Below are 20,658 nucleotides of genomic sequence, written 5' to 3'. Positions count from 1 at the left end.
AAAATTATTTAATTTTTTTTAAAGAAAAATGTATATCATAACACCCACGATTTGTGTCGTATAAGAAAAAATGTAAAAATCTACTTATTTTTGTCGTAACATTCTATATACTTTTTCACAGTATTCTTGCAATAGAGCATAAAACTACCTCAGTCTCTTATGAAAAACTTGTAGAACAATTCCTGCAGGAAATGTTACCAGATTGGGAATTTTCGAAAAAAGTGTTTATACATTGCTGCATTTTCGCATGATTTATAATGAACAAATACAATTTTAAGTTCTTTATTCAAATACAAAATGTAATCAATGGCTCTTCTACCATGTTACGTGGTATACGTAATTGTGGTAGCGAACAACGTTTTTGAAAGCCTTGGAAACTATGGTAGAAGAATATAGATAGACGCATCGACACAGCTGCTGGAACAATGAACTGTCAAACCAAGTTTGGAATTGACAATGTTGAATGAAAAAATTATTTAAATCTGTAAAAATTGTTGAAAAACGTCATGCTTGGAAAAATACTATTATGCTATGTTCTCATTCTCACTTTCAATCATGCTGTTCGCTCTCAGAATTAGGTACACGAATTGACCCATTCATACGGCACGATTCGTAATTCATAGTAAAAAATTCCCTTTTTCAAAAACATTGTTGATTTTAATGGAAATTTATACGAAAATAAGTGAAATTCTCTATAATACGAATAGAAGAAATAATTGTTTTTCTTCCAAAGATTTATTATATCATTAATTATTATTATTATATCATTAATATATATGAGATTTTGTTATGGATAATGTTATTAGTTTTAAGTTTTCTCAGGAATATTTTGGTATTATGGAATGGAAATTGAATAAATAAATAAAAATAAAAAAAATTACAATTTTCATTCATGTTTTCAACTTTTTGTGTAAATGTTGACATTTTGAACATATTTTTGTATTTTTCTATTTTTAATTTCATGGGACATATTTTTTCGTTGTTCTGAGAATGATTTGATTTGAACAACGGGTTAATTCGTGTACCTAATTCTGAGAGCGAACCATGGTACAATGATATCAAGGTAGGGCTATGATACCATATGATTTTAATTTTTTTTTATTTTCTTGGCTTAATATGTCATCTTTATTTGTTTATGTATGTGTTTTCTTTTCAAAAACAAAAAAATTGTTCAGAAAACTTCAAATTCGGGTGTTTTCAAAATGTTTTTTTCAACGTATGCATCGACAAAATCTAGAGTTTTTGTAGCGAAATAATCCTTTAGAGATATATAGTACATGATTTTGAAAAGAAGTGTTGACCTTTCATTCAGTTATCGCGGTTTTCAATTATTTATTCAAAATAAATGCAACAAGTTGTTTGATTTTTTATTGTTTTGATACTAATTCTGACATTACAAGCCAAACAGGTAGACCTCTATACTTGCAATTTTTTCAAAGTTGACCTACCTTCTCTTCATTGTACCATGGAGCGAACGACGTTGTTCGGTTTCCAATGGAAACATGCTATTAATTAATATCGAACAAGGAATAGAGAGCAAATCACGTGCCATGTGAACTTAGCATTACACGCCGTCATTGTGGTTTGCCTCTGATCAATACCATACGTGGAACTCAATTTTTACATCTCTGCAAGCATTATTAAAATGTACTACACAATTATACAACTGCGTTTTCTCCATACCAAACACAATAATAGTTTCGTTCTAATTTTTTATTTAACAGATTTTTACAATTTATAAAAAGAAACGTAAAAGCTATTAGAAAAAGTAAGTTGTGCAATAGAAATAACCGAAGGTGTGGAACAAATTACGCGACAAGTGGTTTATTGTATCAAATTCATCCGAAATATTTTAACCAAACGATGATTTCATTTTGCCTTGAGGAAGAAGAAGCTAGCTGCTGATTTCTGTCTGTAGACAAGTTTTTTTCTATTGACGTTTTGTCTATGGACAAACAATAGGAAATAAACGAGCATTAATCTTATAGTGAACAACTAAATTTGTTGAAGAAGAGCAACAGATAAAGAGATTAGAAACGCGTATAGAATTAAAGATCCAATAAAAAGGGATCACTTAATTCCCTGCTTTGAAAGAAAAAGAGAAAATGTGGTTGTGTGGGATTTTCCAATTTTCTTCCCAACAACAAAACGTTTGAATTGATTTTTCACACAAAACAAAGTGCGACAGATAAATGACAACTTCTCTCCGACAACAACGGGCAGCAACAATAAAAGTGATAATTTAAGATTTCTTTTGTTTTTGTTTTTTTTTTTCTCATAGAAAACAGAAAAGACGCAAGAGCGAAACGAACGACGACTACGTTAGTAACAACTATTAAAGAAAGTATACAGGGAAAAGGAAAAGACACAGAAAAACTATAAACATTACAAAAACTAAGGTATCTTTAAGCAATTTTTCCGGTAAAATTCTGCGAATCTTAAAAAATTGACTATTAAAGATAGAACCGACCCCAACTCCCTCTAATACTAGAAACTATCGTGGATAATAAAAAACAAAAATTTTTTAAACGAAACTTTTGCTCACTGAACTCTTTTGTAAGAGTTTACTGTATCCTTCGAACGATCGAACGACCGACCACACAAGCACAACCACCACCGATTGATACCAACTCTACATAAATAAAAAAAATAAATACAGAGATATACCTGCAACAGTGCAACAATGATGGAGTCCCCTCCCCTTTTCAATAGTGTTGAAGATGAGTGTCGTTACTGGAAGGAACGAGCTAAACTTTACCACAAAGAGTAAGTATTATTTTAATATTTGAAAGTTCATTTCTTTGGTTCTTGACTAATCTGACTTGAATTTGCAGGTGGACAGATGTTAAGCAAGAGTATGACGAATATGTAGAACAATCTCGGGAAATGGAAGCCGAAATGGATGCTACAATTGATCAAAAAACAGCAACAATAAAAGATCTCAGGTTTAAATTAACCTCATTGGAAAAAGAAAATGAATCACTTAAAGTAAGTATAGGACATTTTTAGGTGCCATAAAATATGCATTATTAAAAGTTAATGGGTGAAATAAGACGAAAATGTTATGACCTGACAAGGCGGCATTAAATTAGTTTTGGTAAACAAGTAAAGACCAGTCTGACTTGTCCATCATTTTTTAACTGGAAAAGCTTCCAAGATATGCTTCTTATGTGTTTATACTTGTATGCTCCAAGTCGCCTCTTTTAGGATTTTCTTATAGGACAAACGATTTAAAATTAGGTAAATAAAAATATCTTGCTTTTGTTTTTTGTTTGTAAAGTTAATTTTGAAGTGTCATACTTACAGGGTGAGATAGAAAAGCTGCAACAAAAACCAAAGCCATAAGTTTTACATTTTTTTTTAAATTTTATTGAATGAAAGCAAAAATGTCGGAAATAGCATAAAATTTTAGAATAAGTTTTGATTCGTTCGAATTGGTCATCTTTGGCACCAATTATGGCATATGAAACCGTCACACACTGCTCGAATGTTGCTCTGCGGTATTTTGGCCCGTTCCCGGCGAAGCGCTTGCTTGAGGTGATCGAAACTTTGGTATTTTTTAGTGCCTACCTTGTTTTCCAAAGTACTCCAGACACAATAGTCCAACGCATTGGTATCGGGAGATTTTGGTGGCCATTATGCGCAAGAAATGAAGCGAGGAACCTCATTTGGTAACCATTCTTGGGTGGCGCGTGTTGAGTGCGATGGTGCTGAGTCCTGTTGGAATGTCCAAGGTCTGCGGCCAAAAATGTTTGCGTGCTCAAGACTTTAATACACCCTCCAGAATATTTTCGCAATAATATTCGGCATTTATTCTAATGCCACGGTCGATTAATAGAGCGGAGAGCAACATCGCCTGTTATGGCGACCCACACCATCACTATGGCCGGCGCTTAAGTTCTGGTGGCCAAACGAAGGTTCACATTTTCAGCTGACCTCTTTGGCAAGTAAACACGATCATTTAGTTTGTTTACAAACTGCTGGACAACGAATGTTTTCTCATCGGAGAAAACCACCACTTTCGGCAACAATCCCACGGCAGCGGGTTCTACGATACCGGATTGACCCGAAACAACAAGATTCCAGTTTCGGCCAGCGGCTGCCAACCCAGTATGTACATGTTTGTGTTTGTTTATTTTTCTGCATTGGGAGCAGCATATCCCGGAATGCTTGCTCCGGATTTTATTGGTCCGTGCCGGGATTGAGGAAAACCCCGGACCTTGGTTCTGCTCGGTTTGTCAGAACGTCATCCACCACAGATCTGTCTCGGTGCGATGTAATGGATGCAGAGAGTGGGTGCACTTCAAGAACTGTTCCGGATTAAGGCGTTTGCGAGACTACAGCGAAAGGGACTATGTTGCGACTTGCTGCAGTAACGTAGTCCCCAGCGAGTCCTCTTTTTCGTCGTCCTCGTCAGAGACGTCGTCGGAGTATGGCACTCCACCGCAGTCTCCAGAACAGCAACCAACACCGCAGCACCTAACGCCACATGTTGCTGTTCCAACTCCGGATTGTGCATCATTCTTGCAATTCAATTGCAACGGACTTCGAGGCAAAATAGATGAGATAGTGGAATTTATGAGTCGGAGGAATATTAAGATCGCAGCGGTGCAGGAAACCAAGCTGAATGAAAATTGCAGCCTACAACGTTGTTATGGTTACAACGTACTAAGGAAGGATCGCACCAGAAGTGGAGGTGGGGGATTAGCGTTCCTGTTACACCATTCTGTTCAGTACAGACCTATCTCGCTTGAGCTAGTCTCTAGTGACCCATACATGGAATGTATGGGGGTAGCAGTCAAGTGTGGAACTGCCGAGGTAGAGGTGCTTAATGTGTATATCCCGCCGATTAATAGCTGTGAACCACGTTATTTGCCTGATATTAGCCCATTATTGGTAGGCAATAACCGCCTGGTACTAGGGGATTTTAATGCCCACCATGAGTTGTGGCATTCCGTCCTAGGTAATGACCAGAGGGGATCAGCGCTGGCAGAGCAGATTGACTGCTCCACATTCTGCACGGTTAACGAGGATGCCCCACCCGAATAAGAGGAGAGTGTCACAGTTCGCCAGATTTAACCATAGTGTCACCCGGTCTGATAAATGACGTGACTTGGCAACCCGTCATTTCTCTTGGCTCAGACCATCTCCCGATAATCGTCTCCATAAGCAGGTCGCCCGATTTTATAACCTCTGAACGCCGCACTTTCCTTAACCATGGGAAAGCTCACTGGCCAGAGTTCAGAGAATTCACCAACCGCCGCTTCAGAGAACTGCCCAACCCTTCTGATGTTCGGGTAGCAGAAAGGATTTTCCGAAACATCATCAGAGCTGCAGCCGCTCGCTATATACCTGCTGGTCGAATACCCGAGATAAGACCAAACTTCCCAGCAGAGGCAGCGGGATTAGCAAACGAGCGTGATGATCTCCGTCGTACCAACCCTACTGATCCTAGAATCAGTGATTTGACAGTGGAAGTCAACCGGTTGGTACAGGAGCATAAGAGGAAAAAGTGGCTAGACCATCTGAAGTGCTGCAACATTGGAACCGATATGAGTAAGCTGTGGGTAACGGTTAAGTCGCTCTCGAACCCTGGAAAAAAGGATGATAGGACCTCAGTCACTTTTAACGACGTAACGGTGACTGATCCGAAGAGGTGCGCGGAATATTTTAACCGACAATTTGTCGAGCACCCCGAGAGTGATAGGGCGAAGCGAAGAGTACTACGTCGTATCAGATCTCTTCCCGCCGAGGAGGAACCACCACAGTTTACGATGGGTGATGTTGCAAATGTCATCCGTAACGCTAAGTCATCCAAAGCGTTGGGCCCGGACGGAATCTCAATGGTAATGTTGAAGCAGCTGGATACGCCGGGAGTCGAGTACTTAACAAAAGTTCTCAATTTGTCGCTAGCCACCCACATAGTCCCTGAAACCTGGAAAATGGGCCGGGTGGTCCCGCTACTGAAGCCAGGCAAGGATGCCAGTAAAGGCGAATCGTACAGGCCGATTTCGCTTTTGTCGCCAGTAGCAAAGACTCTTGAGGCTTTACTCCTCCCCAGCATTAGAGGAAGCTATGCAGTTGCCAACCACCAGCATGGATTCCGTCCACAACATAGTACCACAACAGCATTACACGCCATTTCCACACATATTAGTAGAGGACTAAACCAGAACAGGCCGTGTGACAGAACAGTGTTGGTAGCCCTTGACCTATCAAAGGCATTTGATACGGTCAATCATGCCACACTGTTTGAGGACGTACAGAGAACTACCCTCCGGCCAAGTTTGAAACGTTGGATAATCAACTATATGTGTGGACGCCAGTCGTACGTGGAATTCCGGAACAAGAAGTCCAAAGCCCGTAGAGTGAAACAGGGAGTTCCCCAAGGTGGGGTGATATCTCCGGAACTGTTTAACCTCTACCTTTCCGGAATTCCTCGCCCTCCAGACGGCATTGAGATCGTAACGTATGCGGATGATTGTACGATCATGGCGTCGGGTCCAGTGGTCGATGACATATGCGAAAGGTTGAACCCCTATCTCGCGGAGCTTGCCGCATACTTCCACGCGAGGAATATGAAAATATCCGCCACGAAATCAACGGCCACACTCTTTACCACATGGTCTGCGGAGATGAGAACACAGCTGAATGTTCAGGTCGAGGGGAATTTAATACCGACCACGAACTACCCCAAGATTCTTGGGGTAACGTTCGACAGCATGTTCAAGTCGTCCGCGCAAGCCACAGCTATCTGCGACAAGATGAAAAGTAGGAACAAGGTCCTCAAGGCGCTAGCCGGCAGCTCTTGGGGTGCGGACAAAGAAATCTTGTTGACCTCTTATAACGCGATAGGTCGGTCTGTGGTCAACTATGCGGCTCCAGTGTGGTCTGCGAATACTAGTGCTACGCAGTGGAAGAATATCCAGACCTGCCAGAACGCTGCCCTGAGAACTGCGACAGGGTGCCTCCTCATGACACCAGTGGACCATCTACATGAGGAGGCGAAAGTCCTTCCCTTACGTCAGCATAATCATATGCTTTCGTTGCAGTACCTGCTTGGGTGTTACCGTGAGAGCCATCCCAACCATCATATGGTGGATAACTCTCCCCCACCCAGGCGTGTCAGGAAGGACATACATGATCTAGAGAGGGAGGTCCAGCGCTACAAGAGAGAGCCTCTAGATCAAGAAGCCTATCAGGCAGGTCTGAGTGGCATTCACACCGATGCAGTCGCGGATGCTATTAGCAGTTATAAAGTGAATGCCGTCCTCGGAGTCCACCCCCCATCCATTGCAGCCGAAGAACGTCAGCTGCCCAGACAAACCAGGGTAGTTTTGGCGCAATTACGTTCAGGATGGTGTAGTCGCCTCAATTCGTATTGGGCACGAATTGATGAAGATGTGCGTGACGCCTGCCCGGCGTGTGATACAGGCCCGCACAATACGCTACACCTTTTTAATTGCTCAGCCAAACCTACCCAACTCACTCCAGAGGATCTCTGGCTACAGCCCGTTAAAGTAGCCGAATTTCTAAACCTGGAGCTGGAACCAGATTAGCAGAACACAAACACACACATGTACTACTGCTACAACAACAACAACCACTTTCGGCAAAGCGAAGCAACTCTTTAGCCCTTTTGAATCTATTTTCTTTCCGTAAGTTCTTGCACTTTTTGGGCACGCCCTGTATATTTCCTTTTGATTCTCAATACCATAACAATTGGAATTATTTCTGGAAAAAGAATAAAGATCTGTCAAACTTGTCAATTATTCATTTGCGGGAAACATATCCACGATAAACTTCAATTGTAAGCGCAAAAAAAATCTATTTGGGATCGTACTAATCATACCAAGGAAATATATTAGGACTCAAAATTATCTAAAAAAAAAAACATGTTTTAAAAGTTCTGCTTTGGATTTAGGATTAACTTTCGAATTACGGTACTAACATTTCCTTTTGATTTATTTAATAGCGCAAACTCGAATCACATAACATAGAATTTGCCAATGTTGAAAAACAATTGGAAAATGTAAAGCTAGAACGAGACTCAATGAAAGATTACCTGCGACAATTGGAACAGAAAAACGACGACCTAGAAAGAGCACATCGCATTCTGAATGAAAGCATTGTTGATTTTGAACGAATGCTGGACAAAGCTTATGAAAAGAATGCCCTACTCGAAATGGAGGTAGATGAGAAAGAAGTTTTACAGGAAAAACTACAACGTCTAATGGATGAAACAAGAGGTAGGTATACGACAAAAAGTTTGACTCAAAAGCAAATAAAACATTGTTTGATTTGATTTGTATTTTAGATCTGAAACAGGAACTTAATGTGAAAACCCGTTATACCACACCCAATGGCACACAACAGAATGGCCTCAGTCCGGGTTCGGAACTGAATACACCGAACGGTATTAATGGTGATATAATGTCACATGCTGAGACGGCCACAGCTACATCAGCCAATAATGTTATACTAAACAATACCAATAACACAAATCCACAGACAGCAAACATAAATGATTATCAGTTACAGCAGCGTTCATTAAAAAGTAAGATTTGTCGTTCGTTAAAGAAAACACAAGGCGTATTAAAATTAACAAAAAAATATAGAAATCGTGATTGATTGAATTCGTGCTACATTTTTTTTTTATGTATTATGTATTTATGAACAACACAAAAGTCATTAGGGACCTGCACAACAACACCACTGAAAACATTGTATTATATCCACATTAGAAAATAGTTACGCAATTATTTTGGCTTTAAAATAATAAGATATACATTGGTTCCATAAACATAAGTTTTTTTTTAATTTATATGCTGTTTATTATTATATGTACATTTATTTATTCATGGCAATCATTTGGTTTTTTTGTATGTATTTCTTTTTTTACACACTTGAAACATTGCTGTCATACATCATAAAATCAAGCACATTTTATTTATAACATTAATTTACGCTTCCATAAATTTATAAGCTTTAATGCTTCATGGTTCTAAAATCATTTTGTTTTACATCTGCGTCCATCAATAGAAAACAAAGTCATTTAAATGTTAAAAAGATTTGTCACATAATTTTGTTTATTTTTCATTTTTTGTTCTTGTGTACATTTATCAGTTACTTTATTTTTAGTTATGCTTCACTTATTATTTTTTAGTACATAGACAATAATATTGTTTTATAATATGTTTCCATTTAGAATAGAGTTTGGCAATTGGTAATGTTAAGCATCATTTCCGTATTCTTTAATTGCCAATAATTTAAACTCGAATCATTTTGAAGAGGAATTCATCTTTTTTATTTGTTTAACAAGAGCTATTTATGTTTCGTTTTAAGTTTATGAAATATTATGTTTTATTTATTTTTGTATAGTTTTAAATTGTAAAAATACTCAAGTCTCATCTTCAGCTAATAAATTTTTAAAAGCAAAATACATCAATTTCAAAAGCAAAAGAGTTTCATCTGTTATCATAGATTATATTATTAGAGTAATCCCATATAAAATTGTAATGTGTTGTTGTTGTGTGTGTGTCCTTTGATTTGATTTTTGTAAAACTTCTTATTCCTACTTTTTGCTTATCATATTTATTCACCCAAAATCAATATTAATCTAACTCAATAGCTTCTAGCTTAATTTTGTATTCGTTCGTTTTTACCCGTTTGCCCTGAAAATTTCTTAATTGGTAATTATGTGTGTTTTTTGTTTTATATTCTTTTGTTTAGGAAAACCATTTGTCGATCCGGATAATTTACTTAATGGCAATGCAGCAATGACCGCTTCTTCACGTACAACTGCATTAAATATTGTCGCCGATATGCTCAGAAAAATCAATGTAAGTAGATGAAAATACCGTGTTCTGTCTATCTTTTTAGTTAATTTAGTTTCTACTTGTGTTTGCGTATTGGTGTGTGTTTTCCATAGATATTTAATTTAATTTATTTTTTTAATTGATTTTGCATGTCTTGTGTATGTAAAATTATTGTGCTAACCCAAAAGTGTTTTATCCAATTTAAAAAAAAAAAAAAAAATCTATTGAAGATGTAATTTTTTGTAAAAAAATTGAAATTTTGCCATTTCAATTAAATACAAGGGAAATGTTTGTATATTGAAAGGTGTGTCAAATGAAATATTTTATACAAATCTTATAGTTCTATAAATTGACTATAAATTGACAAGTATTACCGAGGATCGGGGGCTATACCGTTATATGGGGGCTATGCTAAAACATGGACCTATACATACAATGTTTCGCCACCGGAGCTTGTTCCCATTATTACCAACATATACCAATTTTTAGACCAATCCGTGGAAAAATGTTGCAAAAATCATCAAAATACCCAATATCGAGAGTTACCCTTATTTGGGAACTATAGTGAAACGTGCACCGATATATCTCATTTTCAATTCCAACCATCCTAGACACAATACAAATTGTTCTGGTAAATTTTGACGCTCTACGTCAAATAATGTGGACTGTATCGTGATTTCAAGAGACAAACGGCCATCGCTAAATCGAATTAGAATTTTATGCTGATTATAAATATATACAATTTATGGGGCTACGGTGAATACTTAGGGATTATACAAACGGAATGACAAAGTTAATATATACAGTGTGAGATAAAAAAACTGCAACAAAGTCAAACTCTATAATTTTTACATTTTTTTAAATTTTATTGAATGAAATCAAAAAATGTCGAAAATAACATCAACTTTTAGAGTAAGTTAAGATTTGTTCCAATTATGGCCTTTAAACGGCCATTAAAACCTGTCCGAATGTTGCTCTGCGGTATTTAGGCCCATTCCCGGCGAAGCGCTTGCTTGTGGTGATTGAAACTTTGGTATTTTTCAGTGCCAACCTTGCTTTCCAAAATACTCCAGACACAATAGTCCAAAGGATTGGTATCGGGAGATTTTGGTGGCCATTGTGCGCTGGAAATGAAACGAAGAACCTAATTTTGTAACCATTCTTGGGTGGCGCGTGCTGGTGCTAAGTAGTGCTGGAATGTCCAAGATGATAATATTCGGCATCTATTCTGATACTACGGTCGATTAATACGAGCGGAGTGCGACCATTGGCCGGCGCTTGAGTTCTGGTGGTCAACCGAAGGTGCACATTTTCTGCTCACCTCTTTGGCAAGTAAACACGATCATTTTGTTTGCAAACTGCTGGACAACGAATGTTTTCTCATCGGAAAAAACCAAATTCGGCAGTTCACCACTTTCGGCCAAGCGAAACAACTTTTTAGCTCTTTGAATCTATTTTCTTTCTATTGCGGTGTACGTTTTTGCACTTTTTGGAATTTTAATGGCTTTACCCCGAGCTCATTTTTAAATATTTGCCTAATAGAATATTGCGATATGTTCAGCTCACGAGCCATTTTTCGGCCATTGCGACGCGGGTTTCGATCAAGGTGCTCCTTTACTTTTCGAACTATTTCAGCTGATGTTGCTGTTTTCTTCCGTCCACTTCTTTGACGTCGGGCTATGCTACCAGCATCACGATAACGAGCAATGGTACGAGACACAAAAGATTTATTGACATTTAAATGCTGGAGTGCTCTAACGATAGCCACTTGCGGTTTTCAAGCCAAATATAAAGAAATCACGCTATCTCGCTTGAATTCCATCACGAATAACTTCTTTTTTTTTGAAAATTCTCACCAAAATGCTTTTGGACGAGTGGCTTAGAAATGACAACAGTCTGAAGTTGGTTGCATTTTTTTCATCTCACCCTGTATCTGTTACCTCACTCATGTTTCCACATTTTCCAAAAATTTGCGCATATCTCATATAAAGCATATGAAGTAATCGATATAGTCCAAATCTGGCACGTTTTAATAATTATATCAGTCTTACGTCAGATATGGATTGGTCCAACTGCTTCGGAACCTCCCCCATTAAGAGTCAACAATTTGAGTAATCATAACTCAAGGCTGGGGGTATACACTATTTTACTTTTTAATCCAAAAACAAATTCACTTCTGCGATGATCATGAAATAAGTCTCAAATACATCATTTTTAAAATCAAATGAAAATCATATGCATTTTGCAATCGAAAATCGCATATTTAATTAGAGAATAAGCTACACAATAACCATTTTCTCTTTTTTTTTTTCTCAAACCACATTTAAATGCATTCTCATCGAGGACTAACTATTAACCCATGACAAACCCTAGTTAAAAGATATTAAAGTTGTTAATTAAAGTTGTTTATGTCAATAAAAAATACATTATAAACTATATTTCAGTTGGATAAAGCACTTTTGTGTCATCAATGTGAGAGATTTCGTTGTGTATGTGAACGAATGTCCAGTGATGTGGCAACAAACGTAACACTGTCTGACCATAATATTAGCCGGAAGTCATCCATCGATAACATAAATTATAATACGACTGTGCAAAATGCGACAGAAGATTCTACGACGGACAACAATAACGTCCTACTGAGACGTTCGGCCAGTCGCAGTAATACAAGTTTGAATTTTGGCACAAATATTTTTAAACGTTTCGCCGAACGCATGAGTGCCAATAATAATTTTTTCACCACAACTTTGAAATCGTCATCATCATCGATTAACGATATTCAAAGCGATCCACGATAATTGTAAAATGTTTCAATTACATACAAAAGGACTGATGCTAATACATGTTGTAACACATGTTGTGTAAACAAACCGAGGATATAGTCTTAGGTAGATGTAGACGTTTGTGTTTAGTTTATTTTTTAATTTTACTTTTTAAGTTTAATTAATTTTGCTTCAAATTACATAAAATAATATGTATAACTTGTGCTATTTTAATAAATTTATGTATTTATTTTTTGTATATTTTTCTTCCTTTTGTTATTGTGTTTAGTGTTTTGTGTTTGCTATTGTTTCTGACATAAATCAATTGAGAAACGTTTACACCCCTGCGTCAAAAATAGGAAATTCTTTTTCCCAAAAAATGCCCACTTTGTGCTATAATTTATGTGGGTAATATATTCTCCTCTCAGAATATACGAGATGAGATATGCAATTCCAAGATATGAAAAAATATTCTGGATGAATCCTTTCTTTGGTGACATTTTCGGACCCTTGTCTTGTATGAAATTCATTTCATATATTTTATTATACGTCACAATTAAAAAGCCATTTGGCCAATAATTATCACAGCTAGCAAATAAATTGTTATACATTGGTAGGTGGCCTGGAAGGATTCGTTTGTATATATAGACACCGGCTTGAGTCGAATTGATATCATTTCATTCGTCTTTGATAGGAATCAGGATTTGAGATTCGACTTGCAAGCCTATATAGACATGAGCTTTAACATAACCCAACAAAAAATGGTCTAGAGGTGGTTAATTGCACGATCTAGGTGGTTAATTGACCGGTCCCGTTCGTGAAATATAATGTTCACCGAACTCGTCTCTCAATATCGCATTCTTGAAACCGCACGTCGGCCCTAGCATTTTGGGCAAAAAAATTTGGATATCATCTCACGGTAGCGTTCACTATTCACAGTTACTTTACGCAGCCCAAAAATTGCTTCTGGCTGATATTAAGCTCAAAATATCATTATTAGCGTATTCATTGAGCCGAAAATTATCTTCGTCACTGAGAGTAAAGTGTCACAGTTCGCCAGACTCAACTCAACGTGACTTGGCAACCCGTAATTTCGTCTTGGGTCGGACCATCTCCCGATAATGGTCTCCATAGTGCCCGAAATTTCCCAACAGAGGTAGCGGAACTAGCCAACGAACTTGATGATCTCCATCGTTCCAAACCTATTAATTCCAGATTCAGTGAATTGATAGTGGAAGTCAACCGGTTAATATACAAGATGAAAAAGGGGCTAGACCATCTAAAGTGTTTCAAAATTCGAACCGATATTCGTAAGCTATGGGAAAAATTATGATAGGATCTCAGTCACGTTAAACGACGTAAGGTAATTTATCCAAAGAGGTGCGCTAGATATTTTAACCGATAATTTGAGCACTTCGAGCATTCCGCGTTCGATCGGGAGAAGCATAGAGTACTGCGTCGTATCACATCTCTTCCCGCCGAGGAGGCACCACCACAGTTTACGATGGTTGATGCTGCAAATGACATTCGAAACTCTAAGTCATCTAAAGCGTTGGGCCCAGATGGAATCTCGATGGCAATGTTGAAACAACTGAATAAGTCGCCTGCTTATGTCGACAGTAGCGAAGAATTTAGAGATTTTACTCCTCCCCAGCATCAGATTAAGCTATTCAGTTGGAGAACATCAACACGGATTCCGTTCACAACATAGCACCACAATGGTACTAAAGGCTATATTCACACATTTTAGTCGAGGATCAATCCAGAATAAGGCGTGTCATAGAACAGTGTCGGTAGCCCTTGACGTAGGCAAAGGCATTTGATACAGTCAACCACGCCACAATGTATGAGGATGTAGAGAGAACTACCCTCCGGTAATGTTTTAAACGTTGGATTATCAACTCTGGAACAAGAAGTCTAAACAGCGTAGAATGAAACAGGGAGTTCCCCAAGGTGTGGTCATAATCCCGAAACTGTTTAATCTCCACCTTTCCGGCATTCCTCACCTATCATCATAACATATGCGTATGATTAGCGTCGGGTCACGATGTTGATGACATGACGTATGTGTAAGGTTCAATACCTATCTCGCGGAGCTTGCCGCTTATTTCTATGCGAGAAATATGAAAATATCCGCCACTAAATCAACGGCCACACTCTTTTTTCAGAGTTAATTCCGACCACAAATTACCTCAAATTTCTAAGTATCATTTTCGACAGCATGTTCATGTCATCCGCGCAAGCCTCAACTATCTGCGACAATATGAAAATTAGGAACAAGATCCTCAAGGCGCTAGCCGGCAACACTTGGAGTGCGGACAAGGAAACCTTGTTGACCTCTTATAAAGCGATAGGTCGGTCTGTGGTCAGCTATGCGGCTCCAGAGTGGTCTGCGAATACTAGTGTAAGCACATCCACACCTGCCAGAATGCTGCCCTGAGAACTGCGAAAGGGTGCCTTCTCATGTAGACCATCTACATGAGGTTAAAGTCCTTCCCTTACGTCAGCACAATAATATGCTTTCGTTGCAGTACCTGCTTGGGTGTTACCGAGAGAGTCATCCCAACCATCATATGGTGAATACAACTCCACCACCCAGGCGTGACAGGAAGGACTTACACGATCTGGAGAGAGAGGTCCAACGCTATAAAAAGAACCTCTGGATCAAAGAGCCTATCAGGCAGGCCTGAGTGGCATTCATACCGACGCAATCGCGGATGCTATTAGCAGTTATAAGATGAATCCCGTCCTCGGAGTCCACCCCCAATCCATTGCAGCTGAACAACGCCAGCTGCCTAGACAAACCAGGGTTTTTTTGACGCAATTACATTCAGGATAGTGAAGTCGTCTCAATTCGTATTGGGCACGAATTGACGAAGATGTGCTTGACGTCTGCCCGGCGTGTGATACTGACCCGCACAATACGCTGCACCTCTTTAATTGCACAGCCAAACCTACCAAACTCACTCCAGAAGATATCTGACTACAGCCCATTAAAGTAGCCTGAAGTTTAAACCAGATTAGCAAAAGCAAACACTGCTACAACAACAACAATGAAAAATACGTGAGCTGTTTTAACTAGTGTTTCAAAAAAAAATAGCTCAAAAATCACCCTTTTTTGATATGGTAGTTGAAAACATGTGCCGGGATACTGGATATTTTGTTTTCTAACAACCCAAAAGGAATGTTCTTGAACGAGTGTTTGGCATTCGAGGAATCAGTTGAAATGTTGAAGAAAATATCGGATGTTTCACGACTTATTCATAATTCAATCAAATCAATCATTAAGGTAATGGGAGGTTATGCCCAATTAAACAAGCTCAAAGTTAACATTTAGCCTGAAGGATTTGCCCAGCTGAAAATTCACATTTGATTTCCTTTAAATCATTACCCCGATGCACACCATAATATTGAGTTAAAATTATTTAGCTTTGTTACATATAAGGAATATTTTAATTTACTACATAAAAATATATTCTAGAAGGTTAAGATCTGAAAACAAATTTCTATGTATGACTAGCTACGTATAATACATATTGTTATACAATACAAATTACATTTGCTGCATTAATTTATTTACAGGCAATCGAAACAAAATTGAAGACCTACCGAGAGCAAGGACCAACAATACAACCACGACAATGACAAACATTTAGTTGCAGTGCAGCAACCCAATATTCATTCACGGCCGCAGAAATAGATGACAATGATGAAATTGAATCTGGTGGAGACAACATATTGCAGCAGGCAACTAACAACTTAATTGCCTCAACTGCAACAATAGCACCATTAACAACAATTTAAATAACAAACACAAACAAACAAAACAAAATTACATGATTTATTTTTTCGATCCTGTGATGATGATAAATATTTTATTTATTTTGACGTAGTAGATACACAACCCAACACATACTCATTGTTATTACATAATTATATACAAACACAAAAATGAAAATAAATCATTTATTTATATATTGAAGACAACAACAAAAAGATGTGGCGGTATATTGCATATAGAAAATCCAAATGGATTACATGAAGGAAACTTACAACATTTCTTTTAGGCAATTTACCTGCCAAAATGGGTCCGTATATCTAATTTCAAATATTTTCATACACATATATATATATGACTTATATTTTTCGTATTGCAAAAAAGTTATAAGTTATATTTACACACAATGATGACATTATCATGGAAATTTTAACAAATCCTAACAATTTCCATTACTTGCCATCACCAACAGAATTCCATTTCACGTAAAACTCATTTTTCTATTGATTTGCCTTCGATATGTTTCCACAACAAGCGAAAAACAAACATATTTAGTTTTCAAATCTCCAAAGAATTTTTGTTTTTTTTTTTACTATTTCTCACTTGTTTTTTTTTTATAATTTCGAAAATCCAAGTACTTTGTGATTTATATAGGATGTATATTTATAAATACAATAAATATTTATTATGTGTTTATTGAAGAAAACAAAACAAAACAAGAAATTTCTTGCATAAAAAACATAAATTACAGCTGTGTGTTTAATAAAACTTAAAAATAAAACCCTTTATTTTTTTACATACATATAAATATATAACAATAAAAAAAATACAAAACATATATTGCCTTTTTTCGACATATTCACAGAAAACAAAAAAACATCATGAAACAACCAATTAAAATATAGACAAACTAATTTTAGCAACAAGTTTTTTTAGATTATTTACAATATTTTTTTTAATGTATTATTACAATAAACTGATATATACTCTAGTATCAAACAACATGAATGTCTTCACACTTAGACATGACAGAACAGAATGGAAATAATATCCCCACATATAAATATCCCCCATTTTCCAAACGCATAAAATGTATTAGAAAATCGAGTGCAGTAACACATCCCTACCACAACAAAAAAAAAAACTCGTATAAATTAGTGTCTAAATACATATACAGATACCGAAAAAAATGAAACCATGTTAAAATTGAAGAAAAATGTATTGTTAAAAACAAATAGACGCAATAAAGACTCTCTATGAGTAAACACTTTATAATTTTATTTTTAAAACTCTAAAATCAGATTCAGACAATTGAAATTAAATAGTGGCCATGAAAAAAAAAATACAAAGTGAACAGGACAAAATCCCCAAGTGCCTGCCGAGCAGAATCAATTCTCGTCACAGAAGCGTAGAAATCTAGTAGTTCTTAACGTCATGCTAAAATGCAACCTGGCGACGAAAAATCCGAAGAATCATACTCCTTTCAGTTAGTTTGAATATCGAGAATATGGCTATATAAAAAGTATAATAATGCCCAAGGACTGGTTAAAAGGAAATTAATTTTGGGACTATAGTTCTTGGGAATATACTGGGCGGTCTTTATGTCACCGTCACATACTCGCCATTATCCAACATAAACCAGTAATTACCTTTCATTTTGCTAAAATACAATACTTTTTATGCTTAAAACAACGCTACTACAATATTCACCGTCTTTTTTATAACTACAGCATCAATATCTTTTTCAGTCTTTGTAGCTTCTAGATTATTTTATAAAATATTCTTATAACAATCGGAATGGACCGTGAAGTTCCTGAGTGGAATAACTAAAAGTCTTGTTATTTACATGTTCTCAAACCAAACTTTTCCTCATATTGAAAAAAGTCTCGGAGATTTAAAATATGGCCATTTTTTTATAATTTGCTAAAAAAAACAGGTAATAAGTGTTGGAATTTGGAAAATGCTTGAATTAAATGGCGACTTCAATTCTCTTCTCAGCATCTATACAAGCAGCTTAAACACATTGTACACGCCATCTACCGGAACGTAGCACATACTATGATGTCATTCAAACGATTTGGCAGGATTTTAATTTCCTTTATGTCGAGGTTGGTGGCATTTACTGTGAATGTTTTTTCGGTGCTAGAGGCAATCATTGTGAATGGTTGCCCCGAAACAATATTTCGATATGGCAATGCTTATATTCTTACATGGTAATATTTATACCCTACACAACATAGTGGTAAGCATGGCACAATTACAGAAAATAGAACAAAGTTACCCCCTATATACAATTTTTTTTTTGGAGCCTTTATTCTGTCAAAACATATACACATTTTGTGTATGTTTTGTTTTGAATAAAAAATACAATAATTTCAAATTCGGTTGCAAAATAAAATCATATTTTCGACTGTATTGTCCTACTATTTTAGATTAAATCATGTAGATTATCCCCAAAATTCCATTCTTGTTTCGAGTGTTTTCCCCAATATAAGAATTCTGTTAAAAAATGAAAAATAAACAAAACCAACTGTTGCATATTTAAAAGTCTATTTGACACTATAGACTCCAGCACAGAGCTGCATTTTTCTAGATTCTTGGACGTTGAGCAATCTTTCTTATTGACCCATGGTGGTAAGGGTATTATGTCTTTGAGCATTTGTTTGTAACATGGAAAAGGAAGCGAGATAGACCCATAGTTTCTTTTGAGGATATTTAGAATTTTTTGAGGATTTTAGAATAGAATAATTTTATCCGTCATCATTTGTTTGGCTCAAGGACGAGCCCTATTGAAAATGGAGATAATCGGTCAAAATTTGGACAAAGCTCCCACACATATCTTCATCCGATTTGCCTTTCATCGTGCACCAAACATGTAAAATCAGCCCAAATAAATGGAATTTTTGCACATACAACCAAATTTGCCCTGGAAATAAGTATGCCAAATTTGATCGAAATCGGTTCAAATGTAGCTATAGCTCCCATATATAATGTTCATCGATTTCACAGCCGTAATATACACTCTTTAACAACGATATTTGGGGAAAAAAATATACATCAAATACAGCTCCCAAAATAAGTTTTCAAAATTTTATCGAGATCTGCTCAGATTTGGATATAGCTCCAACATACAACTTCGTCCGATTTGCCCTTTATTGTGCACAAATGGCATGGAATTTGGCACTTACGACCAAATTAAGTTGAGTGATTAGTACATGGTAGAAAAATACAGGTAGATGCATCAACGCTTGAGAGCATTGATATGTCAAAAAATTTTAAATTTATTTTCAAATATAAGTAGATTTTTATATGTTTTCTTATACGTCGTCATTCGGAGGATATTATAATACTCGTTTTTCAACAATTTTTACAAATTTAAATAATTTTTCATTCAACATTTTCAATTCCAAATTTGGTTTGACAGTTCACTGCCCTAGCAGCTGTGACGATGCGTCTACGTATATTCTTCTACCATGGATTAGTATGTCAAATTGGATGAAGATGGCTTCAGATATAGCTACAGCTTCAATATATATCGAACATCCGATTTGTTATATTGGTTCCCTACAGCCGTATTATGCACTCCGTAAGAACGATATTTAGGGAAATATATCAAATACATCTCAGAAATACCTTTGCCAAATTTTATTATCAAAATACCAGTTCTGCTCATTTTTTGCTCAATGGGTCAGTTAATAAGCCGAATTTTTGTTTTTAGAGAAGCCCTCATACAAGAGCTGCACTTGTCATGCGGTGTCAACGGCGGTACCACCTGCCGCACATCACGCATAACGGAACTTATTGAGAGGCGAGTTCGGTACTACTTTACTACCATGAACGATTTTTCCTTTCTTATAGAAGAATGGTAGAAGAATACAGGTAGATGCATTAAGGCTTGGGAACATTGATATGTCAAAAAATTTTAAATGTATTTTCAAATATAAGTGGATTTTTATATGTTTTCTTTTACGAAATCATTCGTATGTTATTATAATACGAGTTTTTCAACAATTTTTACCAATTTAAATAATTTTTCATTCAACATTTTCAATTCCAAAATTGGTTTGACAGTTCATTTTTCCAACAGCTGTGTCGATGAGTCTACTTATATTCTTCTATCATGATTGGAACAGAGCAATAAAAGAGATTTATTCGTGAATACCACTAATGTTTTTAATCCAAATGCTAACGATGTAAACGTTGCTTTAATCACTGCGTACGGGTGTACGGTATAAATAATCGATTTTGTCCACATTTAGTCGATTTATCGATTGTTCGAGTGCGAATGATGAAAAAAACA

At 36.6% G+C, this 20,658-nt stretch overlaps 1 protein-coding gene across 1 annotated transcript; it reads left to right on the top strand.

Annotated features, from left to right (window-relative positions):
- Positions 1-1,616: 1,616 nt before the first annotated feature.
- On the top strand, positions 1,617-16,231 carry LOC101893131 (nuclear distribution protein nudE homolog). The gene is made up of 7 exons (XM_005179843.4): positions 1,617-1,768; positions 2,282-2,766; positions 2,835-2,988; positions 7,976-8,249; positions 8,318-8,557; positions 9,733-9,842; positions 12,263-16,231. Exons 2-7 carry the CDS (start codon positions 2,684-2,686, stop codon positions 12,614-12,616), a joined length of 1,215 nt encoding a protein of 404 aa, XP_005179900.1. The 5' UTR covers positions 1,617-1,768; positions 2,282-2,683; the 3' UTR covers positions 12,617-16,231.
- The last annotated feature ends 4,427 nt before the right edge of the window (positions 16,232-20,658 follow it).

The sequence above is a fragment of the Musca domestica genome, unplaced genomic scaffold (assembly GCF_030504385.1).
Source record: "Musca domestica strain aabys unplaced genomic scaffold, Musca_domestica.polishedcontigs.V.1.1 36, whole genome shotgun sequence".
NCBI classification, from domain to species: Eukaryota; Metazoa; Arthropoda; class Insecta; order Diptera; family Muscidae; genus Musca; species Musca domestica.
The sequence above is the reverse complement of the archived record's forward strand: the minus strand, read 5'-3'. Positions and strand labels throughout refer to the sequence as shown.

Excerpts from the sequence above, each read along its gene's own strand:
- LOC101893131 (XM_005179843.4), top strand. The coding sequence starts at position 2,684 with ATGATGGAGTCCCCTCCCCTTTTCAATAGTGTTGAAGATGAGTGTCGT. Across the intron at positions 8,558-9,732 it reads ACAGCAGCGTTCATTAAAAA|GAAAACCATTTGTCGATCCG; the intron begins GTAAGATTTGTC and ends TCTTTTGTTTAG. Across the intron at positions 9,843-12,262 it reads ATATGCTCAGAAAAATCAAT|TTGGATAAAGCACTTTTGTG; the intron begins GTAAGTAGATGA and ends ACTATATTTCAG.